The 24,291-nt window shown below is 31.5% G+C and overlaps 1 protein-coding gene across 3 annotated transcripts in view; it reads right to left on the bottom strand.

Moving 5' to 3' along the window:
- TRDN (triadin) overlaps positions 1-24,291 on the bottom strand; it is a 241,034-nt gene that overhangs the window by 16,423 nt on the left and 200,320 nt on the right. For 2 of the 3 annotated variants that reach the window (XM_011358757.1, XM_011358759.1), the window contains 4 exons: positions 12,442-12,495; positions 10,346-10,375; positions 2,170-2,199; positions 1,509-1,526 (listed from right to left, as the gene is read on the bottom strand). In XM_011358757.1, the coding sequence (XP_011357059.1) occupies positions 1,509-1,526; positions 2,170-2,199; positions 10,346-10,375; positions 12,442-12,495 (132 nt within the window). The remainder of the gene's footprint in view (positions 1-1,508; positions 1,527-2,169; positions 2,200-10,345; positions 10,376-12,441; positions 12,496-24,291) is intronic. The other variant, XM_011358760.1, reaches the window with a different exon arrangement.

Raw genomic sequence — 24,291 nt, 5'->3', positions numbered from 1 at the left:
ACACACACACACACAATTTAATACCATTTTTTTAAATCTCCAGTTTTTTATTTTCCTGCTGATGAGATGATTTATAGAGTGGTTTCTGTATCTACCTGTCAGTGCTCATCAGCAGCTACACACACACATAAATCTGGGACTGAAGAAACATATCCTTCTTTATAGATAGATTGCTCCCCCTGAGTTGTACTATAATTTTATGATTTTCTCCATGGGACATTTTAGAGCATTTTTGTGACATTGAATCACTCAGTGTCCTAAACTTTTTGCAGGACCAAATCATGCATAACTATTTTTTTTTTAACTTGGTGTATATTTTTTCCTTATTTATTTATTTATTTTAATTAACAGTTGGCATTTAGCATTATTTTATATTAGTTTCATGTGTACAACATAGTGGTTAGACATTTATATAATTTATGAAGTGACCACCTCCCTGGTACTATAGTACCTACCTGGCACTATACTTAGTTATTACAATATTATTGACTGTATTCCCTATGCTGTACTCCACATCCCTGTGACTATTTTGTAACTACCAATTTGTACTTCTTAAATCTCTTCACCTTTACCCTTAGCCTCCAACTCCCTCATGTGAGAAACTTCAGTTTATTTTTCCGTATTTATGAGTCTGTTTTGTTTGTTCGTTTATTTTGTTCTTTAGATCCCACATGTAAGTGAAACAATTTTTCATTTCTGTTTGACTTATTTCATTTAACATATTACCTTAATTTGCTGTATCTTTAATTACGTTTTTAATATCACTGGGATTTTTAAAAGGTCTAAATACTTGGAAATGTGATGACTTTTAATGCCTAATTGAATTGGATGAAGTTGGGTTTTTTGTTTTCATTTGTTCAATATATCCTATTTTCTTTAGAGGAGAGTATATACATGCAAAAGACGTAACCTCAGGGAATCAAGCTTTACTTAATTGCTAGCAAACAGCTTTAATACAGTGTATTAAAGCAACGGTGGATGCTGCCCAAGATATAGATCCCAAGCAATGGTATTCCACCGAGCTCACAGCTCTTGTGGGAGAAAATCATGTTATGGACAAAACATCATGTATTGTGTGAACATGCCAAAACATTTATGAATTATAAAAAGAAAAAATAGAAAAAAGTAGAAAAATTAGTCTGATAAAGAATTTCTATTCAGTCTTTTCTAAGGCCAGAACTAACCAGATTATAAGGACTAACTTTACATTAACATACTACTGTTTTGGTTAACGGAATGTAGTTATATTTTTGGTTGTGAGGCTATAAATAATATTATTAGACGATTGCATGAGTTTCAAAAAAGATTCTAAGAATAATTACCATGCTTTTCAGTATACTCTGACCCATCCTACCACATGTGTGTATTCTTTCATTCTGACAAAAAACAACAGAGTTCACATGCATAAAAGGTAGAAAAGGGAGATTCGAAACTGCACATCTATGTATGCCAGCAGGCCAATAGCAGTAGTAAAGAGAAAAATATATACTTTGCATGCATTTTCTTACTTTTTCCCTTGGGTTGTTCTGTTGAAGAAAATATAAACAGAAAATCATTGCTCTTAAAACCTTTAAAGATAAAATTTAATATCCCAACAGATTGATCAGACTGTACATTTTCCAATCCCACCCCTCACCCTTTGAGAGCCCTTAAATTTCATAGTGAATGTTGCTCTAAGGTATTGCTAATCATCATAGGTATTTCTCTAATTTGATTGTAAAATGTTGCTTGACAATTAATTAACCTCTGATTATATTGTTTAACCATTTTAAATAATTTGTACTTTGCATTTTCTTAAACATATGTGAACACATAAACACATTGTACACATAAACACATATAAAGAAATACAGAAGAAATAGATATACTTGCCAATGAGTTATGATTCTATTCAAGACTCAAAGGAATGATTCACTTTCTAATTGATGCTGGTATATCCAAGGTTAATTGAATTTATACTTTTTAGTAAAAAAATGTTTCATACTAAACGTTCATTTTGTCAAGCAAATATTTCTTTAAAAACAATTACTGTGAAAGGTAAACATATGCAGTACTTATTTTTTATTGCTGCCAAGTATTTTTTATAACAGTATTGTCAGAAAAGACTCGGCTCTTTTTCTCATTTTTTTCATCAAATATAAGATAGAAAAAAATAAATATTTCCAATACCTTCTGTAGGTGTTTTTGTTTTCTTGGAATCTGAAAACAAAAAATAAATTATTGATAAAGCAGAAGAGATAAATTAAAAATTGATTATCTCACAACAAAATGTCTATATACTCTGAAATCATTTTCAACAAAATGGATTGATTACATGATATACTTCTAGAATATGAGGCTTAAATAGAAGTTATTCTCTTTTTGAGAGGATGAGTTATAGAGTAAGGCAGGAAGTGAGAAACTTTTGAAGTATAAAATATAAAAAAAATTTTAAAAATCCATATATAATTTTCATAGATTACATTATGCCTATTTAGCTAATGATCTTTTCAAAGAAAGTCAAGCTGAATAAATGTATGATCTGTTTCCATAAAGATGGGTTGGAGTCCATGAATTTAGTTTCCACTTTTTTCAGTTGTTCAGTCTAAAGCAGAAACGGGTGGATTTGGGCTCATGGGTTACTGATGAACACATCATTATGCTTAGTAACTGCTATGTAGTAATGTGTATTCAACAGACATCTATTTTATTTTTAGTCTTTTGGGTGTTCAGCTTAGACCTGAGAAACGTTATTTCCAATATGTAGGCCATGAAAATATCTGTTCCTATCACTTAAAAATAAAAACAAGAGGTATTTTGCTTCCTTTATTTTACGACATAGTCATCTTAACTTAAATTTTTGCCTAAAATATTTTATTTCTTATGTGTGCTTTCTTTTACCTATTCTGTAATTGAGTTTTGAAATTAGAATCAGAACAATGAACTGTGAATTGATACTTACGAAAGGTAGATAAACTGTTTTCTGGCTGACAATTATATGGCTTAGAACCTAGCACAGTAAATGTTCACTAACATTTTACAAGTAAATGGATTTACGTGTCTTATAGTGATGGGTTGGTATCATGATTTTACTTCCACAATGAAGTAATAGACCTAAAATGTTTGAAGATGGAAATGACTAAGTGTCTATATACAAAGGCAGTTAGACAGTTAAATGAGTTATTATATGAAAATAATGATAACAAATGACCTTAATAGTGTGATGAAAATAACAACCTACTTCCATAGAAGTATAATATGGGAACATATTTTAGGAAAGACCATATTTTAGGGGATGAATCTAAATAGTCATAAAATTGAGAATGCTTTGTGATATAGTAATTCTGCTTCTAGATAGCCAAAAAAATACAAAATTATCATAAAATATATAAAGATGCTTTTTGCATGACATTGTTTTACATGTCTAGATAATACGACTATTCAAGAATACCTTCTAAACAATAGGGGAACTGTTAAAGACTCCATAATATTCATGTAATAAAAATATATACTGTCATTAGAATGATGTTTCTGCAACCTCTTTCTGAATTTCTTTTTTTTTTTTTTTTGTAATAAGGATATGTTTCACATATGAGGGAGAAACAAGCCTTGGGTTTCAAAATAATAGGTTCCTGAAACAGAATATTTATTTACTCAGTAAACATTTATTAAACATTATTATTTCCAGAATGGAATAGGAAAAAGAATTTTAGGTAGAATTTTATTAATGCCTACCACCTCTCCCTGCACAAAAGTCAATCTTTTTCTTGATATTCAGTTTCTCATCAGAAACTATAACTGAGTAGGCTAAATTTGCTATCTAAAACATATGTGCTTTGCAAGCAATTTCTCATTCATATCCTTCATGAATAATTATCTTAATCAATGAAGAAATTCAAATATACAGAAACATTATGTAAAACAATTTCATATAAGAACATGATAAATATCATCTTACTCATATATCTAACAATATATTAATAATATGCAGTGGCTACTTCTGTTTGAAGACATTCTTCTAGCACAAAAGCTGAAAATATGAAGTGAATAATTCAATGGTCATCATGATTTATCATTTAGCTTGGCTCCAGTATAGTGGACAAGGATTTTCGCCTGCCCAAGTGGTTATCCGATCCTCACTGAGTAATCTTTCAAGCTCAGAATACAGCCAATATGAAAACACAAGCAGATTGTGGTGAGTACATAGTTATTGATAAATACAATTGAAATAAACCTTGGGAAGAATGCTGAAACAGGCAGGAGATAAAATGTGACAGATTACGACAAGATTATTTCCAGCCACCTCATTCTCCAACTAGATGCTAGCATGGGATAGGTGTGGAAAGCTAAATACAATATGTGTATCTGCAAAGTAAATGTTACTTCTAGTCTGTTTTCCTTCTCCTCACTAATAAGAATTGATAATATATTATGTTAGATACCAACTGTACAAAAACACAAGAATAAAATATAATATGAAGTCCAGAGTCAGGTAAAGTATAGCACTTACTGAGATTATATATATATTCCATGAAGTAGAAAGATAAAAATAACAAAGCATGATCTAACTAACTAGTCCTTTCAAAAGTTCAATATATTTGCTGTAAGAACTGGGAATCATAGTGAAATTTCATTAAAATGTTGTCATAAAATCATGTCTTTTGGTTAGTAGCCAAGAGAGTAGCAGACTTACACAAGTAAAACACTTGAGCAACCAAAATATATAATACTTGCAATTGAAAGATCACATACTGAAGAGCTGTAAGTATCAGCCGTTAATACTCATGCTATTAAACTTCATTATGCCCTCTCAGCACTCTGCTGAAATGGCTTAAAAATATCATAAAGGCTTACTTGGCGAATATACTTCCCTAAAGGCCATCTGCCCAATAATCTGAACAATGGTCTTTTATTAAGAACATTGAGGCCCACAGCAGCTGTGATTTAAAAGTAGTGATGTGTTTGCAATCTGCTCATCACTCACCCATCTTTAGTAATGTACCAGGTATGGTCTATTATGTTCATAACTGATGCCAGAGAAAAATAAAATACCAATTGACATTGAAAGGAAAAATTAAGTCTCTGATAGCCTAATAATGCAGGTAATGCAGTATCTCATTTCCTTTTTGAAACTTGCTTGATTGACATATTTATTCAATTACAATACCAGATATTTTGCTTTGTTTTTCAACATGATTCTTCTTCAGATCTCAATTCCAAAGCCCTAGAACTTGGTACTAATTCTTACATGCATTCAACCCTTGTTCTTTTTCTAGTTATAGTAAACAATGAATCTAATCAGGCTACGTCTCAATGGAGCTGTATGCTTCAGAAAATAACCTTTATATGAAAACTCACAGGCTTTCCAGCCCCTACGAATTCATCAATAAAGCTGAAGTTATATGAATGAGATCTACCTAGATCTGCTAGTTCAACGTAAGTAGCAGCTAGTGATCGAATATACTTAAGGTGAAATTGCCAGTAATTGGCAATTTCCCAGACCTTAAAAGTTCACTGGAATATAACTCTCAATAATAATAATAGAAATTTCTTGCCTGGGATGTGGGAAATTAAGTGTCTACTCATAATTCTTGTGGCTATTATGTTTACCTTAAGACTCCTGTATTACTGATCCATTTACAGAATAAATATTTGTTGAGCAATGTGCAAACTGAGAAAATGTATTAGTCCTTGTAGGGAACAAAAGTGAATTAAACATGGTCCCTTTAGTCAAAAGCCTTAGAGTCAATCAGAATAGAAGGGAAATGAGCACAAGAAGTATGAAGTACAAGGTGGCAAGACATCAGCGAGAGTAGGGTAGGTATAGATAAACTCTGATGGGTAATTATAGCTGAAAGAAAACATATTTAAGTAAGAAGGTTAGACAGATGTCTTAGAGGAAAGAGAATTTTTCTGAACCCTAAAATCATTGAATATTTATAGAGGAAAAAGAAAGGGTAAACTCTGTTACAATAACAGCACAACAAAGGCAAGATAGCACATTATATATGTAAAATTGAGAGTGACTTAGTACAGATGAGATGTATGATATACATAAAGGAAGACACTGGGCGGAAGCATAGGATAAAGGCTCTATCATCATTCCTTGGTGGCCTTGTACATGTCCTACGGGCCATGAAGGCTAAGGTTTGAACTGTAGCTAATTTGAGTCTTGGCAGGATGCCTTGTGATCCTTCTAGCACATAAGAGGTTGGGAAGCCTGTGAGTAGCTGCTCTGAGTTCCTCTCTCACATGTCTCCTATCTCTTCTGAGAGGCTGTCGTGAGATGTTTCTTCTCATCACCACATGGGTTCTCCTTCTTAGAACCCTTGGCAATAGAGCAGCAGACCATAATCATTTAGCTGTAGTCCAGAATAGGCTCCTCAGCAATAAAATGTCCCTAAGCGTGCTGCATTATTTGACCTCTTTTCTTTATGTGTCATAATTTTTGGTGTTTGAGACAAGGACCATAAAGAGCTGCCACCTTTGCCTATTCTAGCTTTGGCTGATCATGAAAGTAATTAATCACCTCACTCTCAAAAGGGCTTATTGTATCTTTACAGGTGGAATTATTCAGGCCTTGGCTTTGATTTTGCCTAGATGTGTATGTGTGATAGGAGATCAGGAAACAGACCATGGGGACTTGAATTTTAGGTTAAGGCCGGTGGACTATATTCTATAGTCAGTGTGGAGCCATTGAATATTTTAAATATTTTAAATGACATAAAAAGTTTTCTGAAGACAATTCAATATTTCGAAAGAAAATATTTAGAGAAAATATTATAGGAAGGATAATTTTTTAGGTCAGAGATTTTCAAATATTTTCATCTCAAGACTCCTTCAAATTCTTAACAATCTAAAGGACTCCAAACAGCTTTTACTTATATAAGTTCTATCAATTGTTTGTAATTTTTAAAATTAAAACTGAGAACATTTTAAAATATATAATTATTTATTTATTAAAAATAATAAAGGTGTTACATGTTAACAAATATTTTTACTACAAATACATTTTCTAATACAAAAAAATAAGATGAGTGACTTTCTTTCACACTTTTGTGAATATGTGACTTAATGAGAAGATAGTTAGATTTACATATCTGCTTAAGTATTCAATCTTTTGCAATATCACATAATATGTAGCCTCTGGGAAACTCCCGTGTATATTCATGGGAGGATGAAAGTGAAAAAGGCAAGTGATGACTTTATAGTTTTATAAAAATTATTTTGACTTTGCAGAACCACTGAAAGGGTCTCAGAGACCCCTAGAATCCCTTGACCACATTTTGAGAACCTTTAATTTCAAAAATCACTGCCAGGTTCGTATGAAAAGTTAGCAAGACCAATGAGAGGTCACAAATGACAATGTGTCACAATTAGAGGAGTGAAGATGAGCTTTTCCAATTATTTTAGAAAGGATTAAACAAAAGAGAGTTCAGCCAAATTAAGAATCCTGGAGGACTAAATGTCAGGGGCAAAGGAAAAACAGAGATCAAAGCTTATACCAGAATTTGAGTCTTGGTGTCTATAAGGAGAGTTGGGCGATTATATAGGAAGAAATAGAGAGTAAGCACATTTTATAGAGAAAAAGGACAATTTTATTGGGACTCTGACTTTGAACATATAATGAGAAGTAAGAGAGAATGTGTGCTAATAGATAATGAGTAAAGTATCTGAAAGGGAAAAGTGGTATACAGGGGAAACTTCAGTATAAAAAGACTTGTCAAAGCAGGACCTCAGTAGAACATTTATTCAACAATGTTACTTCACTCAGGCTAAGACATGGTTGCTTTGATGCCAAAACTCCCAAGAACAGTAAAATTAATGGGCAAATCTCATGGAGCCAAGGGTCTCTCTTGTTAAGGTTTCCGAAAGAGACTTGATGGGACATGCTTGGGATAAGATCTTAATATGAAAATCACATCTTCAGAATTGACTAATGTAAGAAATCCTTTGCTGCCGGATGCACAAATCGTCTTTAATAATAAGGAAGTTGTTATGCACTTTTGTTTCTGTATTTTAAAATTCACCAACAAAAGAACTTAAAGACATTCAAATTAAATTCATAAAACCCTCCTGATTCTCTTTTTCTCCAGAAATGTTGTCAATCATAATACCTTTGAACTATACCCAAAAAGTTTGAATGTGAGTAGAAATAAACTCGGTGTAAAATAAATGTTGAAAATCCAAATCGTATTTGGTGGTTTGTAAAAAATTTCCTTTATTTGAAGAAACATATGCTTCCTGTCTCTACAGAAATATGAATTCATGAAACCTAAAATCAAATGACTACCTAAAATAACTGGATATTAAGCCAATTTTGCTTTATATTATATGCTGAGAAAAATAAAAATTATTTTTGATAGCTATCTTTTTAATTAAATATCATAATTTTAGCAATTATAAAACTTTTTCAAAAAAGAGATAAGAGATAATACATGAAACTCTTTGGAACTAATAGTTTTAATAATGATTATAGAAATGATGAGAACATTAATAAGTAGTAAGGGCATATTTTTCATATGTTTTACAGCTGGTGGTGAACACTGGGTCACAAAAATCTCCATGAGCAAATCTCCCCAAGCTTTTCTAATTATTGTATATTGAACATGTACAATTTCTCAGAAAAAAATAAGGCGTATAATCCAGGAAAAATATAACAAAAAACTCAAAGTATAACAATGAGAACTAATATAGATATAAAGCTTAAATCTATGCAATTCTAATTAGACTATGGTTTTATATACCCAAAGACTTTTAATACTATGGTATGAATATCAATGAATGGAAAAAATAATTGTTATATTACTCCTTTACCTAAATCAAATGGCATATTGTTCTTTATTCCAAAGAAATAGTGGAGGAAAGATTAACATTTTTGAGAACTTATCATCTGTCAAAAACTGTAGCAGAAACTTACTACTTCTTTTTTCTTGTACTATCTCTGTATGTTCACCACAATGTTCCTCGTATAATTCATATAATTTCCAAAATACACAAATAATTTTTTGTGTGTATATGGGAGAATTAACAGTGATTTCAATCTATTGAAATAATTAACACATAAATGTGTCTTAGTTAACTTTATCATGATTCTATGGTTTTTCTCATTCTGAACAAATGATGACCAACTAAAATATTGCCTCCTTCTCATGTCTGTTGATTCTTAGATTCTTAGATTCCTGTTTAACAGAAGCAGAATCTGACCCTCAAGCTATCATGACTGTGTAAAACTCAGATACTAAATATAAAATAATAACACTTGCTTTCTTTTTTTTCTCAGATCATGTGAACACTAATTAAAATATAATTGTCATTTTGATTGCTTATATCTACATGCTATTTTTACTGAGAAAATAAGCCTAGATTAATAAACAATAGTGTTATCTAGATACCTTAATTGTTGTCAGGGTGCATTAGAAGCATCTCTCCAAATAGAATCACAGTGATCAAGATGGCTTTAACATTCCTCTCAACTTGACTAAACTTTAGACAGTTTTCTTCTTGACTCCCTTTTATTAGAACATTTACTTTAGAAAACCTGTAATTATAAATTCTTTTTTTGTTCCTTTGAAACATAAATTTCTACACCCAGAAATATCTTTCTTACTACCCTTGAGACATTCCATTCAAATGTAATCATCAAAGGAGATAGGCCTTTCTCTCTCAGTCTCTGTGGGAGTGTAAGAGCCTAATCTCAATCAGCAACAATTAGCAAACACAGGTAGCCTGTCACCATCCCCCAAATCCAACCCCACTAACATGCTCTAGTACTTTTCTACTAGCTCACCCCAGAGCTTAAAAATTCATATCTTTGTTTCAGTGGAGTTGAGAGTGCACTTTTTCCTGCAGCGATAGACTTGACATCCCTTGCAGTAGTCTTGAATAAACTCTTCCTTGACTATTTAATTTCATCATTTTTCTTTGAAAGCAGGGAGTATTTGTCTTCATATCAGGATATCCTGACAATGGGTAGTGGTATACAGTAGATGGACTATGACTTTTTTGCAACTTAATAGAACAAAGTAATGTCAGTTGCTTGTCAGCATCAGAGATTTTAGTAGTTACTACAGGAAAATGGGTCTGCATTTTGCATATTTTTGAAATTTTATAAAACTGCTAATGGAGTAGGAGTCTTGGAATTTTGAGATATTACATTATATACCCTATATCTTGATAAAGACTAGAATAAAATTACTTTTAAAAAATAGTGTACCTTTTATATGAGGTACATGCAAAATATATGCACATAATAGATCCAGTCATACAAAGGAAATACAAAGGAATTATGTTAGTCAAAACCCAATTCTGAATATTGGTAAATTATTCACACAAAAGGCATAGTGCAATTTTTTATGAAACATACCTTCTTTCTTTTCATCTTTTTTAGCTGCTGCTGAATAAAAGAAAGAAAAAAGTGTTAAAACATATTAAATGACTATTCCTCAGACTACTCCTGGAAATATGAGAATGTATTCCATGTACTCTTAAACTCAGTGGCTGTTATGCACAAATTAATTCATCCAAATCTGCACTAAGCAAATAATCTGAATATATTAATTCATTAAAAGTTTTTTTAAATTCAGATATAAGCATAAAGCAAAATATACAAATAAAAATACATTGCTACATAGATAAGTCAAACTAGTAAGAATGTGTTTAGCCCTGACTCTTGCCTTGTACACTGTGTTAATCAATACTTTCATCTAATTTCCTTAAAAGGATAGTTCTAAGAAGACTTTGAAACTCTAGGTCACTATTAACTCAACAATAATTCCTTTATTCTGAAAGAATAAGTGCTGAGGCTGCCTTGTCCAGTGTAGTAAGAACATAAAGGTGAAGAGTCCATGGCCCCCAAGCTCAAATTTGAAGCAAGTTTCCAAATATCTCTTCAATTTCTTCCCCTTGAACTCCTGTAATATGAGACTGAAGAAGCACTAAACTCCTACCACAAATCATAATTCCACATCCACTACAACCCTTAGAAGCCTCAGTCAAAACAAATATATCTTAGAGCGGTTGTTTTGTTGTTGTTGTTTTGTTTTGTTTTGTTTTGTTTTGTTTTGTTTGTTTTGTTTTGTTTTGTTTTGTTTTATGAGAACATATATACATTAACCATGGTGATTCCTTGAACTAGTAGTCATCCGCTTGAGGAATTAATGCTGAAGGGCATTTTCATGAGTAAAAAACACAAAACTGATAGTAATAGTTGCCCTGCCTTACCACAATATTTGTTACGTCCTCTATCAGAACTCTTCTAAAGAAGAATCAGTTCTCTTGAACAACCTGATGATCAAATGAAAACTAAAAATATATCATAGCTCTCAGCTATTCTAGCATATATTGCTTATAAACAATATCATTGGGTCAAATGGTAATTAGCCAACCCATTTTACCTATGTTTACTAGAATGATTCAGCATGTAGTTGGGTCCAGGTTTAAAAACAAAAGAAAAATTTGAGGAGTCTGCTGCAAGGGCTTTCTGCCCAGAAACAAATGTCCACCACCTAAATAAATGCATCTCCTTTATCGGTTGATATTGTATAACTTAGCATAGAAGAGAAAGTAAAGATTTTCTTTACTAAATATTTTACCTGTTTTTTTCATAAATGTGTTCTGTAGTTTTCATAGATGACATAGGCAGAACACTTGTACCATTTCCTTATGCTTTCATCAAATTACTCCTCATGGTTGAAGAATAAACATCACATAAGTCATGATATTCCACTCTGTTGACTTGGGGACACTGGAGTTAGAATACCTTTCTCAAAAGATGTGATTGCAGGTGATAGTTAAAAAATAATTTTGTAGAAAAATTATTTTAAATAAGTATTTTCCCCAAACTGATGACTTGAAGAATCAATATTTTCTAAAGCTCTTTTAAAGAAAATCAATTTAATAACCAAAAGATATTAGGAAGTGATAAAACAGATTTTCTCAAATGGCTCATGAGGACTAGGGTGATTACTCTGTAGTCATATCTGGAACCCAATTTTTGCAGTCTTGGTAAATAGATGAAGTAGTATTAACCTTGAAACATTCTGACATATTTTTCTAAAATGACACAAATTATAAGGTATAACTGAAAGTGTTGGAAAATGTATATATTATTTGTATATCTCTATGTATCATCTATTAATATCTATCATCTGTCTCTCCATCTATATATCAATTGATCTTTGATTTATTTTTAGAAATATAAGTAAAAGCTCAATGACTGAAACTTGCAGACAAGATACGAATTCTTATATCCTTCAGTGGTTCCTCTGCAAAATTGGCATAAGTCTCAGTAACGCTTTCTCTAATTACTGAATACTTGAAATGTGTATATTCATGCAACACAATGTTTTCTGTAATAACCCAGCAGATGGTGCTATTCTGCAATAAACAACTTTTGCTTTTGTCAATAAAATGCTAGTATGTAAGTGAAAAAAATAGACTTTTTAGTGTTTTGTTGCTTACCTTGTGCTGCAACCTTTATAGTCTCTTGTTTGGTTTCAGGGGCTTTCCCTGGCTCTTATATAATGAGAAAACATAAGTAAATTACCATGAAGTACTATATCAAAAATATATGTAACAAAAAATTTTAAGGCAACATTACAAAAACAAAAACAAACAAAAAAACAAAAAAAAAACCCTTGGCACTCATAATTTTTGTTAAAAAAATGAACACAATTATTAGGGGGAATCACTGAGATATAGGCTTACTGAGACAAAAATAAAATGACTGAAATAAAGAAAAGCATAAAATAAAGTTTCTCCAGACTGTTTCACTTTACTATTAACTGACTGTGGAACGCTTTTCATTTGTTTAGCACCTGATTTGAAAATCTCAGAATTCTTTGTAAATTATTTCTGTGTGATCATCCCTTTGCAATGCATGAAACACTTAGACTTAAAGTGGTTCTGTGAAGATCTCTGAGCCACTAATATCAGAATAAAGCCCAGAACAACCTGTTTCCAGCTTCAGTCTTTGACTTAAGATGCCACTGTGTATGTCAGTGTGGCCCTGGGTAACAATATGTCTTGTGAGAGAATGAACAAGTTTCATTTTAAATCTTTTTTCCCTTTTGTCTTATGTTTTTCTGTTTTCTGTTTTTTGTGTTCCTTTCTTCAGAATTTTTTCTTTAAAGAAACAGGATACAAAAAAAAAGCACACGTTAAATGTTTAAATGATAAACATTTCAATGTTATTTAATTAGCATAAAAGATAAAAGGGAAAATAAAGATTGCAAAAAGCAATGGCTCATTTCACATTTCACTAAGTAGTGGGTCATGATTTTCTTTATAGTTTTTAATAATTGACTTACCATTTAACAACATGGGAAGGAACATTTGGTCATTTTTCTTGTCCATTGACCTTGACTCATTCAGTCATCATATATTTATTTAGGACCTATTCTGTGTATGTACTAGTTATATATAAATGTAGTAGTTGATACACATATATATTCAATCTTTAATTATCATCAAATGTTGATTACACCTTGCTAAATGTTATAATTCTACTTAGAGTTATAAAATAATGACTACTTAGAATAACTTAGAAAAGAATCATAAGCAAAGATTCCATGTTTTTTGTTTTTTAGCCAAACAAAAGAAGTTCAATTTCTAATTCATTCTTTACCTCTTGTTGGTGAGATAATTATTCATTTATATTATAACTATGATTATGAAAATGCTAATTTTTCATTCTGTTTTTATATAAAGAAATATTATTTGATTCTCGTATATGATTTTCATCACTATATTTATTTCTTTAGACAAAATAACATTTGCCAAAATTAAATTTAGAATTCATTTTATCTGATTGCTTTACTATTAATTTTTATTTTTTTCTGGAGGAAAACTATGCTAAGTATCATGCTAGTGCTACTTTTGTCACACCTAGAATAGATGGTCTCAATAGTTAGTCAAGACTTACACATAAATGTTGAATTCTTAGCTAATATACTTCTAAGTATTGTTCTAATCCCACACATATATGACTAGCATTTAGTAGGTACTTAATAAGTAATCAGTGAATAAAGAAGGAGATGAAAGATGAAAGAATAGATTCAAAAGATGACCAAACTTATTCTAAACTTCTCAGGTATGTTACACCCTTAAGACCTCAACATATCAGAGAATTATAGAATAATTCCTGATTTTTTAAAAAGACTTTCTTTGCTGTCAGTAAAGTATCTTAGAATTTTTACAGTTGATTTTCCTCTTATCTTCTCTTTTTTCTTCTTATCCTCCTAGATTACTTATCCTAACTGACCCCTCCACACTTGATTCTATTGGACCACCCAATACACACAATCGTGAATTACGGAGAGCTTTTCTTAGGGCCTTCTTACTTCTCCTATCAATCATTTGGTTTCTCTGGCAGTTGCTTTCTTCCTCAGTAATCAAGAGTCAGATCATAACCCTGACTGTTCAGTATTCCCTATTTGAGTATTCTGACAGATGACAGAACAGTCATCACTCAACAGTCACAACCTCAGTATTCTTTTCCTGTATCTGGCTGCGTGCGTATTACATGGACATGTTTTAAGGGTTCATTTCCTGTGGACTCTTCTTTCCACTATGCCTTAGTTACCCGCCCTCTAAATAAAAACCCCTCTAATCCACTAATGTACAATGATGCATTAAAGATTCTATTTCAGGTAAAAAGTATTATTTTAAAGAGTTAGTTCTACAGACAATGTCCACATGCAAAAGAATGATTTTCATGGGAGATAAATCTCAAGATTATAGCAGTAAGATGTTTTTTGGCCCTCAGAATTCCATCTATTCTTTCTCTAATCCCAAGCTTTTAAGTCAATTTATATTAATTCACAAACTATTCTGTGAAAGTAACAATTTAAAACCAAATGCTTTTCAACAAGTCTGCCAATTTGCATCTACTCAACAAAAATATTGGCTTCAAATCTGACGAGGACACATGCAGAGGTGATCAGATTTGACATCTGTTTGTGTATAGCATTTCAGTTTTAAAACATGCAGGACTTTAAGGAGAGAGTTAACTCAGACTAAAATTTATGCAACATTAAGAAGGCGACACCCAAAATAGCATAAGTGAAAACACATCAAATCCATACAGACAAATTTTCATTTTAAATATTTTTTTCTGCCTCTTTTTAATTACATCCAGCTGCAAAAGAAACTAATTCTTTATTAGGGAAAATTTCAACTACATACAAAAAAAATTTTTTTTTAAGTATCATGAGCTCCATATTCTCAACATCCATTTAACGAATTATCAAGTGATGGCCAGTTTTATTTCCTCTGTATTACTCACTACCTCCAATACCTGAATCCCAAATAAAAATTTTATTGTATCAAATAATTCTATCTTTTTTCAAGTTTTCATTTGATCATTTTTATAGTTATATTTTTGAAATAAAATACAATGATTTAAAAAAAACATAGGATGATAAAAAATTCAATTAAAATTATAACAATTACTGAAATTGATAAATAACATTTAGGACTGCAAAATAAGAAACAGGATGGACCTAAATTAAAATGTCAGCATAATTCACTTGGGGATGTTTTAGCAGGAAATGATCAAAGAACTGAGTGTTCTTAGGTTCCTGAGACATGTTGTATTTATAAACAAATTGTCATGAATCAGATAAAACAAATATTTCAGTCTCTTCTGATTTAATAAGCATGGAATAGTCTCATTTACAAAACTGAAAAAAAACTATGAGTCTTCAAATATTTTGATAAGGAATAAATTTTTGCATACAGGTTTAACCATTAATTTAATATCATGAACTTTTTATCTTTAGGATTTTGTTTATACTCTGACTTCATGAGAAGTCTAATGTGATTGAGTTTTCAAATGTTTCACGTAACTTAAACAGGAAATGGACTGCTGTACTCTGAGTCCAGTATTGGTCTTTGGCTAATGGATAATGAATGAAGAATAATAGTACTGGAGAAAATCATGCTTATATTTTAAATATTTTCTAAATTGCCTACTTTTAAATATTTTCTAAAAAATTGCCTACACCAAAAAAAGTAAATCATTGCATTTATTATTTTTATTTTTTAAATAAGTTGACAGAAATAATTTGCTCTTTCACAAGTAACAATGAACAATCCATGAATCACATGTTCTTTCCCTTTGGCAAATAGCAAAATAAATAAGAAAGATGCCCCACCCCTCATCCCCCACGCCCCAGTTGAAAGGAAGCGTCTGCTTATTAGAGAGGAAAATCTGACAGAGAAAGAATGATTACTAGCAGGTGATAAAGTAGGTGATAGATTATAATGAACCCTGTTCACTTCTCAGTCCCCAGCCTACTGGACTCAGCAGTACAGATTTTTATTTCAATGTGAAATCATATTTTCATTATTTACTTATGCAACTATAACGTCTTATTAATCTATAAACTGCCTAAGATCAGTGACTATTATTTATTCAACTTCATAACACTAGCACCTAGCAAAATGCTGAAAAAATTCTTTCTAATAAACATGTAAGAAATTTATTGTGTAAAAACTCTAAATACAAAAGTGACAAATGAGACAGTTGAAATGAGACTTTAAATTTAGAAAACTGTTTCATTTTTAATATGATACAAAACTAATTCAAACTCTTTCATCTTTGATCATTGATCATGTATTATGCAGAAAGAGTTTTAATTTTAAATTTCAGAACTTGACTTTCACTCGAATACCTTATGACTGATTTGTATTTGGGAATTTTGCAGAATTTCACTATTTCAAACAAATTTCAAATTAATTTTCATGGATTAGGAAATACAGAAATTCTCTTTTAAGGGTATAACATGAACTATGCATTGTTTTAGGAATCAAATTATGAATTAACTTACTTTTCTTAATCTTTTAATAAGAAAACAGAAGCATTTTTTTAAAAACCATCTCTTCTAATTTTGTAATAGTACAAGGCATTTAGACTGTTTTTAGGTCAAAAAAACTAAATATAGAAAAGTTGAATGATTTTTCCACTAACTAGAAGAAAAATTAATATTTATTTGTTCAGCGACTAAACTTTTAACCAACAATATAAAGCCTCCTCGGTCTCTCAAAATGTGTATATTCTTTTTTGATAAGATACTAGAAACTAATGAAAAGCTAATGAAAAGTTATTCTGCAATCCAAAGAGCTACTAAATCAAGCTCTAAATTATTCTTTTCTAGTCTTATGAAATCTAATACTATTTTTAGATGTAGATACTCCCAAGACAGAGAAAGGTTAACATTTAAGCTAAAAGTTACTACATGTTTAAAAACTCTTAAGCTAAGCCTCTTGTACTTGTGCCTCCAGAATATGTACCAGCATATCTCAGGAGCATTGCTTCATTTCAGTATGATAATTACCCTATTGAGATGAAATTAATCATGAAGCAGCCTTGAGCCATCCTGTCTGACCAAGGGGACTGAAGCTTGAAAGGAGGGTCTATTTGCTACCAGATATGCAAATTGCCAAAGGTGCATAATGCAGAAATATGAATAATTTATCAAAATAATCTGTTATTGCTAGAGGTTAAAATCTAAATAAACTAGCAGCATCATTTACAATAGATAGCATAATTTAGCTAGACTTTTTTTCCCACAAAATCTTCATCCTTAAGCAACATATTTTGTTGTAGAATCTAGCATAGGATCTATCTTAGCATCAGAGTTTAATTCAGAAGAAAAAATGATTATTTAATATTTGCTAAAATAGTCTCTTGATTTTTTTCTTAATCTTTAATAACACAGAATACCACTTTCATTAAAACCATTGTAGGCATCTTTTAATTTGAAAAAATAGTTTTGATGTTTTAATTAAGTATAAGTCAAAATCTACCTATAGTTTCTACATGTGGAATCAGCTTTTCCTATATTATTTAGAGAGAATTAAGCATAGAAAAAAAAGTGACTGGGAAACATCAGTCAGAATATTCACAATTAGAGTAATGGGCATTTCCCCTTCATGGCATCATCTAGCTGTCTAGATAGAGCATGTAAGAATGACAGACAGGTTTTTTAAGCATTTAACGATTTAGAATTTAGAGTTGAAGATCAATTTGTTTAAGTAATTAAAAGAAGAATTTTTTTTTTTATAAAAAGGGAAATTATGAATGAGACACAGATCATTTGGCTTTTCACTCTAAAAAATATCTGACTTGTTAAGGGGAGGACTGATTCCATCTAGATTAAGAAAAAGCCTCCTGCCGTACAGTTAACAAAACAATGACATGCAATACCATGGGAACGTATGAGGTCCCTTTCTCGGGGATGCCAGATAGAGACATATGTCTTTCAGGGGTCTTAGATATACCTGTTTAAAGCAAAGAGGCAACCCCCTCGTTGATCACTCCAGGTCCCTTTCTACCTTTATAGCTCCTTTATAAAATCAGAGACTATGAACACAGATAAAAGTATTTGAAAAATTTACATATATTTATTTCTTTTTATTAGTGAGGCTTACCTTGATAGTCTTCCCTTAAATAATTATTCCCTTTTCTTTGATAATATTTTTAAAGCAAGCCTTCTGACTACCAAACTGTACTAATTCTCTTAGGAGAAATGTACATTTCCTAGAACAATTAGAACTCAAGTAGAAAAATGATGCTTTTTTGAAATAAATGCTATGATCTGGAAAAATTACTGCCTTCCCAATATGGGTGATTTATTTCCTTAGGATTGATTTGGGCTCTCTAAGCAAATTTTTTTTTAAAGTTTTTTAAAGAGTCAAGATTTTGAGAAAAGAAGCTATTTTTCATTTTATAAGAAAATAGAATCTGACTATTCAGCCATATTTCCCAGTTAAAATTTCAGTCTTAAAAATTAAACTAAAGGTAGATCTCCTAACTTACAACTTACACATAGAATGGGAAATGTTTTCCTCATTAAAAATAGCAGAACATCATGATCTAAGTTCAGCCCTTAAAAACACCAGCCCTATTGTTCTAACATTAGCAAGTAGTATCTTTGAATATCACCATTCTGTTTATCACTTTTCTGGAAAATAATAAACATACACACCTCTTTTATCTCATTATCCAATTAGGAAATGATTAAGTATTCTCATAGGATTACGCATTAATTTGGCTAGGACAGAAGAGTCTCATTGGTGTTAATGAGAAATAAAAATAAAATTTTTTTTTAAAAGTAAATTATGGTCAAAATAATTAACCCTGAAATCTAAAAAATGGGATGTGCTTTCTTCTTAGAACATTGAGAGTCATTGCTTTTTATTTTGCAGGAATTTACACAGCAATTTTTTTTTTTTTTTTTTAGTCAAGGTAACCCTTGGTTGACCTCACAGATTGCAAGGACCTTGTCAGCTTACAATCTCTTTTTTTTTTTTTTTTTTTTTTTACGCCTACAGCACTTGGTCTTTCTAGGTGGTCTCCCATCCAAGTACTAACCAAGTCCAACCCTGCTTAGCTTCCGATACACAGCAATGTTTTGAAGAGATTAAAACTTTCCATGATGATCAGATAATAGAGTTTATCCTGGTAGCATAAAAGTCAGGTAAATTGTCACTGAAATACTCTAATTATAAGATATTAATGTCTCAGACTTGGCAAGTGTTCATGGATATGGAAAGAAATAATAAATTAGACATTTAAAAGAAGATAGTAATAGAATTTTTAGATTTGTATGACATGTACAGAGAGGAAGAAGAAGGCTATTTATTCATATATGACAGGTTGGGGACCTGATAAACAAAATTGATTTTAATATAATTTAATTAAAATCTATAATATATGTTGAGTTTGAGATAATCGTGGACCTTAAAATGAAAATATTGAGTAGACATTGGGAGAAAAAATATCCTCTGAAGAGCTTTGAAGATTCTAAAGTCCCATATGGAGGTGTAAGTTTTTCCAAAGGACAAACAGAAAGCATCAAGTTGCCATTCTAGCAAGAAAAATATTGGTTAATAGATAGAAGAACAAGCTAAAAAATGTTTGTTTCAATAAGGTCAAGAAAAAAGAATGCTTAAAAATAAGGATCAAATAAAAAGAGAATTTGTTTTGATAGCTAGAGAGTCTCTGGTAATAATTTTGAACATGATTTTGAAATTGAGATGCAAACAGAAGGGAGCCTATTGTTTTGTGCTGGTCTCGGCCCATGAATAAACAAGGTTATGGCTGGACTGGTCCTTGTGGTTCTTATGACTGATTGCAAGATGTTTTCAGCAATAACCATCAGGAAACTTTAAACTGTCTGGGAAGTGGGAAGGCAATTAAGGTACCAAGATCCCAGAACATGTGGGAAGGAATAGAAAAAAACACAGGCAGAGTTATTTACCTGGAGAGAAAGGCATCACTTCTGCTGGAAATCAAATGACCCTACTGAAATGTCAAGAATGCACAGCCATTTCCTGTTAAGGACAGTATTGTCATCAATGACACAATATACAGAGCACAGGAAAGAGGTCTTAATTCAAAATAAATTCGATTTAACAAAAATGAATTTTATTAAATAAAAGAAATTTTTGAGGGTCAGAGAAAGGAATAAAAAGAAAAAATACTAGAGAGAATTGCAAAATATAGGTAATACAAGGAGAGAATAGTGATATAAAAATGACAGTTGAGGGGGAATGGGAAAAGATGTTTGATATTCAAATTATTGAAATGGCTCAGGTTTTCTAATGCATAACTGTGTTGTTATACATTCTATATGGGCATTCTAAAATATCAAGGATATAGGGCAATTTTTCTTTCTCAAACTAAAAGGGACCATTTGGCCAATAGTTAACAGATCTTTAAGGAAGACAGACAAATATATTTTTTTTTCTTCTTTTTGATATCAAGGTCTCATTCTCCTTGAGCCTTTATCAACACTCATGAAGAACAAAATGTTTGGATGAAATGACAACTCATTCTTGAAGCTATGTACTATGACAGATACCACACATTTGAGGTTCTTTCTCTAACCTAGTATATAAAGTATGCTGTTAGGGAAAGTCATCAAGAACTGAGAACTGGTTTGCTTATTAAATCTGCCACCTACCAATCTGCAAGCTTCTGCCTTTTCTTTGGTCTCTCACAACTCTACTCCTAGGGTATTCTGTTTCAGATTATACCTGGAAGCTTTCTGGGAGGTTGGAACCCAACATATTTGCTGTTGATTATCTCTGGGATGTGTAGGGAAGTAGGCATCACACATTTAAGATAAATGTCACTGAATAACTGAGTTATGGATAACAGTCCATATTTATTCCTAATTTTAGAAATCGTAGAAATTGATGAACTATTCTTTAGAACATATTCATGTTATCGCTCTAAGAGTTCAAGTGCTTTAACTGTCAGTTCACACACTAATGATCTAGATAAATATGCTTCACAATGTTGACTTCTCAAGAAGGGTATTTCACCTCTTCATTCTTTCCTTTCCATCAATATTAAAGGAACTTATATACACCTCCTGGGAAGAGTTCCCAGTGTTAGGCATGAAGATTTAAACTTAAATTGCTATTTAACAGGAAGCCCAGAGGTTCCCTTAATGGTAAAATTACAAGGTGAAGTTACTCAGGATTGACATTGCTTCTGGAGCCCACAATTTCACATATTGCAGCCAATGTACCACTTTCCTTAGAGGACCATCCAATGAAGCATAATGGGTTACTTTAGCAGACGGCCTCTCACTTTGAATATTCAAAATCCACGCTTATGTGCACAAATAAGGGAGTTAATATTCAATTACAAGAGCAATGTGCATAGAAGCAGTTGAGAATGAGTGAGTGAATGCTAATACAGAAATACAAGTTCCCACATACTTTGGTAAAAGACAAAGTACTAGCCTTCTAACAAACAGCATAACTGAAATTTATTCTCAAAGCTACAAGGTTTCTAACTAGCCCATTTCCAACACCCCATAGACGGTCTGAATTCCAAAGGACCGATTTGAAGGCAGTAGAAATTTTGCAAATGTGAACTATATATCTGAGTTCGGAAAGCAAAAAAGAGTTTGGAAAATCCATGTTAAGGAAAAATTACGCATGATTCTTTGTGGGACGTGAATCATTTTTGAGGACTTTAACATTGACAAGAAATTTCAAAAGCAAACAGAATGAGTTTCTGTACCACGTGATAGGGCTAGAGGAAGAAAAAAGTAAAGATGCAGTAGGGATCATAATGTTAAATCCTCAGACTGCATTCTTAACAAATCATCATATGTATCCCATCCAGGCTCACATGATGATATAAAATTTTAGATGTCGATTTAATTTCAAAAACAGATATCTCTGGCAGGCAAATGGCAAACACTATCAAGGAGGAATGCACATTTCACCAGTGGCTCCATAATAATTGCAATCCTCATATGTATCTGACCCAAGATTTCAAGGACTATAACCAGATACCATTCATTAGATTACTAATATCAAGAAGGATATCCTATTTCTTAAAAAGAAAGCTAAAACTTAGTAATGGTCCTCAGTATTTTGTGCTGAAATGTTTTAAATGTTGATATTTCTTGAGCCCATACTTGAGTCCACATCAATACGGGGAATATATGCCTTCTCAAATTTCTAAAAACTTCATTGATGTCTCATCTTTCATTTATTGAATTCTCAGAGGGGGAAAAAAAACAGATAAAACAAGTGTATAGACTAAAATTTCAGTCAGAAATATTTTTAAACCAAGTAAAAAGCCAAGATAGAATTAGGTAGTGCTGAAAAAATCAAAACCTATGCATGTTCTGTATATCACATTAAACAAAATTGAATACCACAGACATAAAGATTATATGACACATTAAGTTCTAGAAAATACTCCCCAATACACTGAAAAGCTTACTCTAAAATATTCTGTCTTTGAATAAAATTTAATATTTAAATGTATCAATAGAATTTTCAAACTCCTTTGCATAAATTATTTCACTTGATCTGTGTCATAACCCTATCAGCCAGGCCCAAGTTAAACCACAGATATTCTGATTCCTAGTCCAGTACATTTCCCATATAGCAAGCTTTCCACCTCTTTTCAAAATAATGGAATTCTTTTCTTGTTATATAATATTTTGTACATGATATTTAATTTTGTGTTACATGTATATATAATAAAGAGCAGATATAATTTCTAAAAGGCTTGCCATGAATCATTTTGATAGCCATATGTAAATGTAGGCAGATCTTTTAAGATAAATGGCTCTGGCTTTAAAAAATAATAACGGCAACAATATCAGCTAATTTCTATAGAACGAAGTTATAGGAAAGCCCTTATTGCTTGACTTTATTTAACAAGAAGGAGATGCTTTCTTTTATAACAAGAAATTCAAAATGAAAGCATGCATGAATGATCGATTTAGTCTACAAAAACTGTCTTCAAGAGCCTTCAGTCATTTTCAGTACTTTGCCTTGTAACTTCTGGCAGTTAGCTTTCACGGAGTCCAGGTAATTGTAGCAATTCCAGAAGCAGCATCAAACATGGAAAAAGTCAGAGGAAAAAGTGGGACCACTTGTTTCTTGGTTCTCTGCTTTAGTAGTGAGAAAAATTTCCGAGAAGCCTTCCAACAGTATGTTAGAGAGAACAGTCACCACACAATTATCCATATTTTACAAATGAAGAAAATATAGAGGGAAAAAAGAGTAAATAACTTATGCAAAGTCACATAGTAATGGCCTGAATCCAAAATCTGAATTATCCATTATTATGCATACTGGCCTGTTCTTACCTTTCTAATCACTCATCAGAAAATGATAAAGTCACTTTCTATTGGTCTCAGTTTGGATGTTACCACTTTTGGAAAGCCTTCCAGGACCTCAAGGTCTGAGATAGGTAGGTTTCTTTTTCTGTATTTACCTAATTTACAATCCTTTCTCCAAAATAGTCCTGCTTTTTGTACCTGTTTACTTTTTGTTTTCCCAAAACAGACATTTAAATTTCAAAGAACAAGTTATTTTTGCTTGTTACTATTTTGTCTATTGCATCTAGCCCATAGTAAGAACTCACTTTACATCTTTTGTCAAATTAATGAATCAAAGGACTAAAAAATAGTAATATGATAACCTCCAAATTACTGCATGCTCCTACTAAAATTGAAAATTTTAATAAATAAGTTATGTATTTGCTTCATATTTTATGAATAGTCTGCCTTTTATTAGCTTATCTCACTAGGCATAGAAGTAGTAATAATATTAAAGTATCATGATAAATTAGTGTATTGTATTAAAAAATTTATTATTAATAAAAATAATGAAATTGGTACAGGAGAAGCATATTTTTCCCTAGCTAATTTAAATATTTTACATATCAACCTTTATAAAAATATTCAAATAACAACAACAAATATATCAACCAAAAAGGGAAGAACAAAATCTAGTTCTACTTTTGTTTTAGTTTACTGAGTA

This window comes from Pteropus vampyrus, unplaced genomic scaffold (genome assembly GCF_000151845.1).
Source record: "Pteropus vampyrus isolate Shadow unplaced genomic scaffold, Pvam_2.0 Scaffold43, whole genome shotgun sequence".
NCBI lineage: Eukaryota > Metazoa > Chordata > Mammalia > Chiroptera > Pteropodidae > Pteropus > Pteropus vampyrus.
The sequence above is the reverse complement of the archived record's forward strand: the minus strand, read 5'-3'. Positions and strand labels throughout refer to the sequence as shown.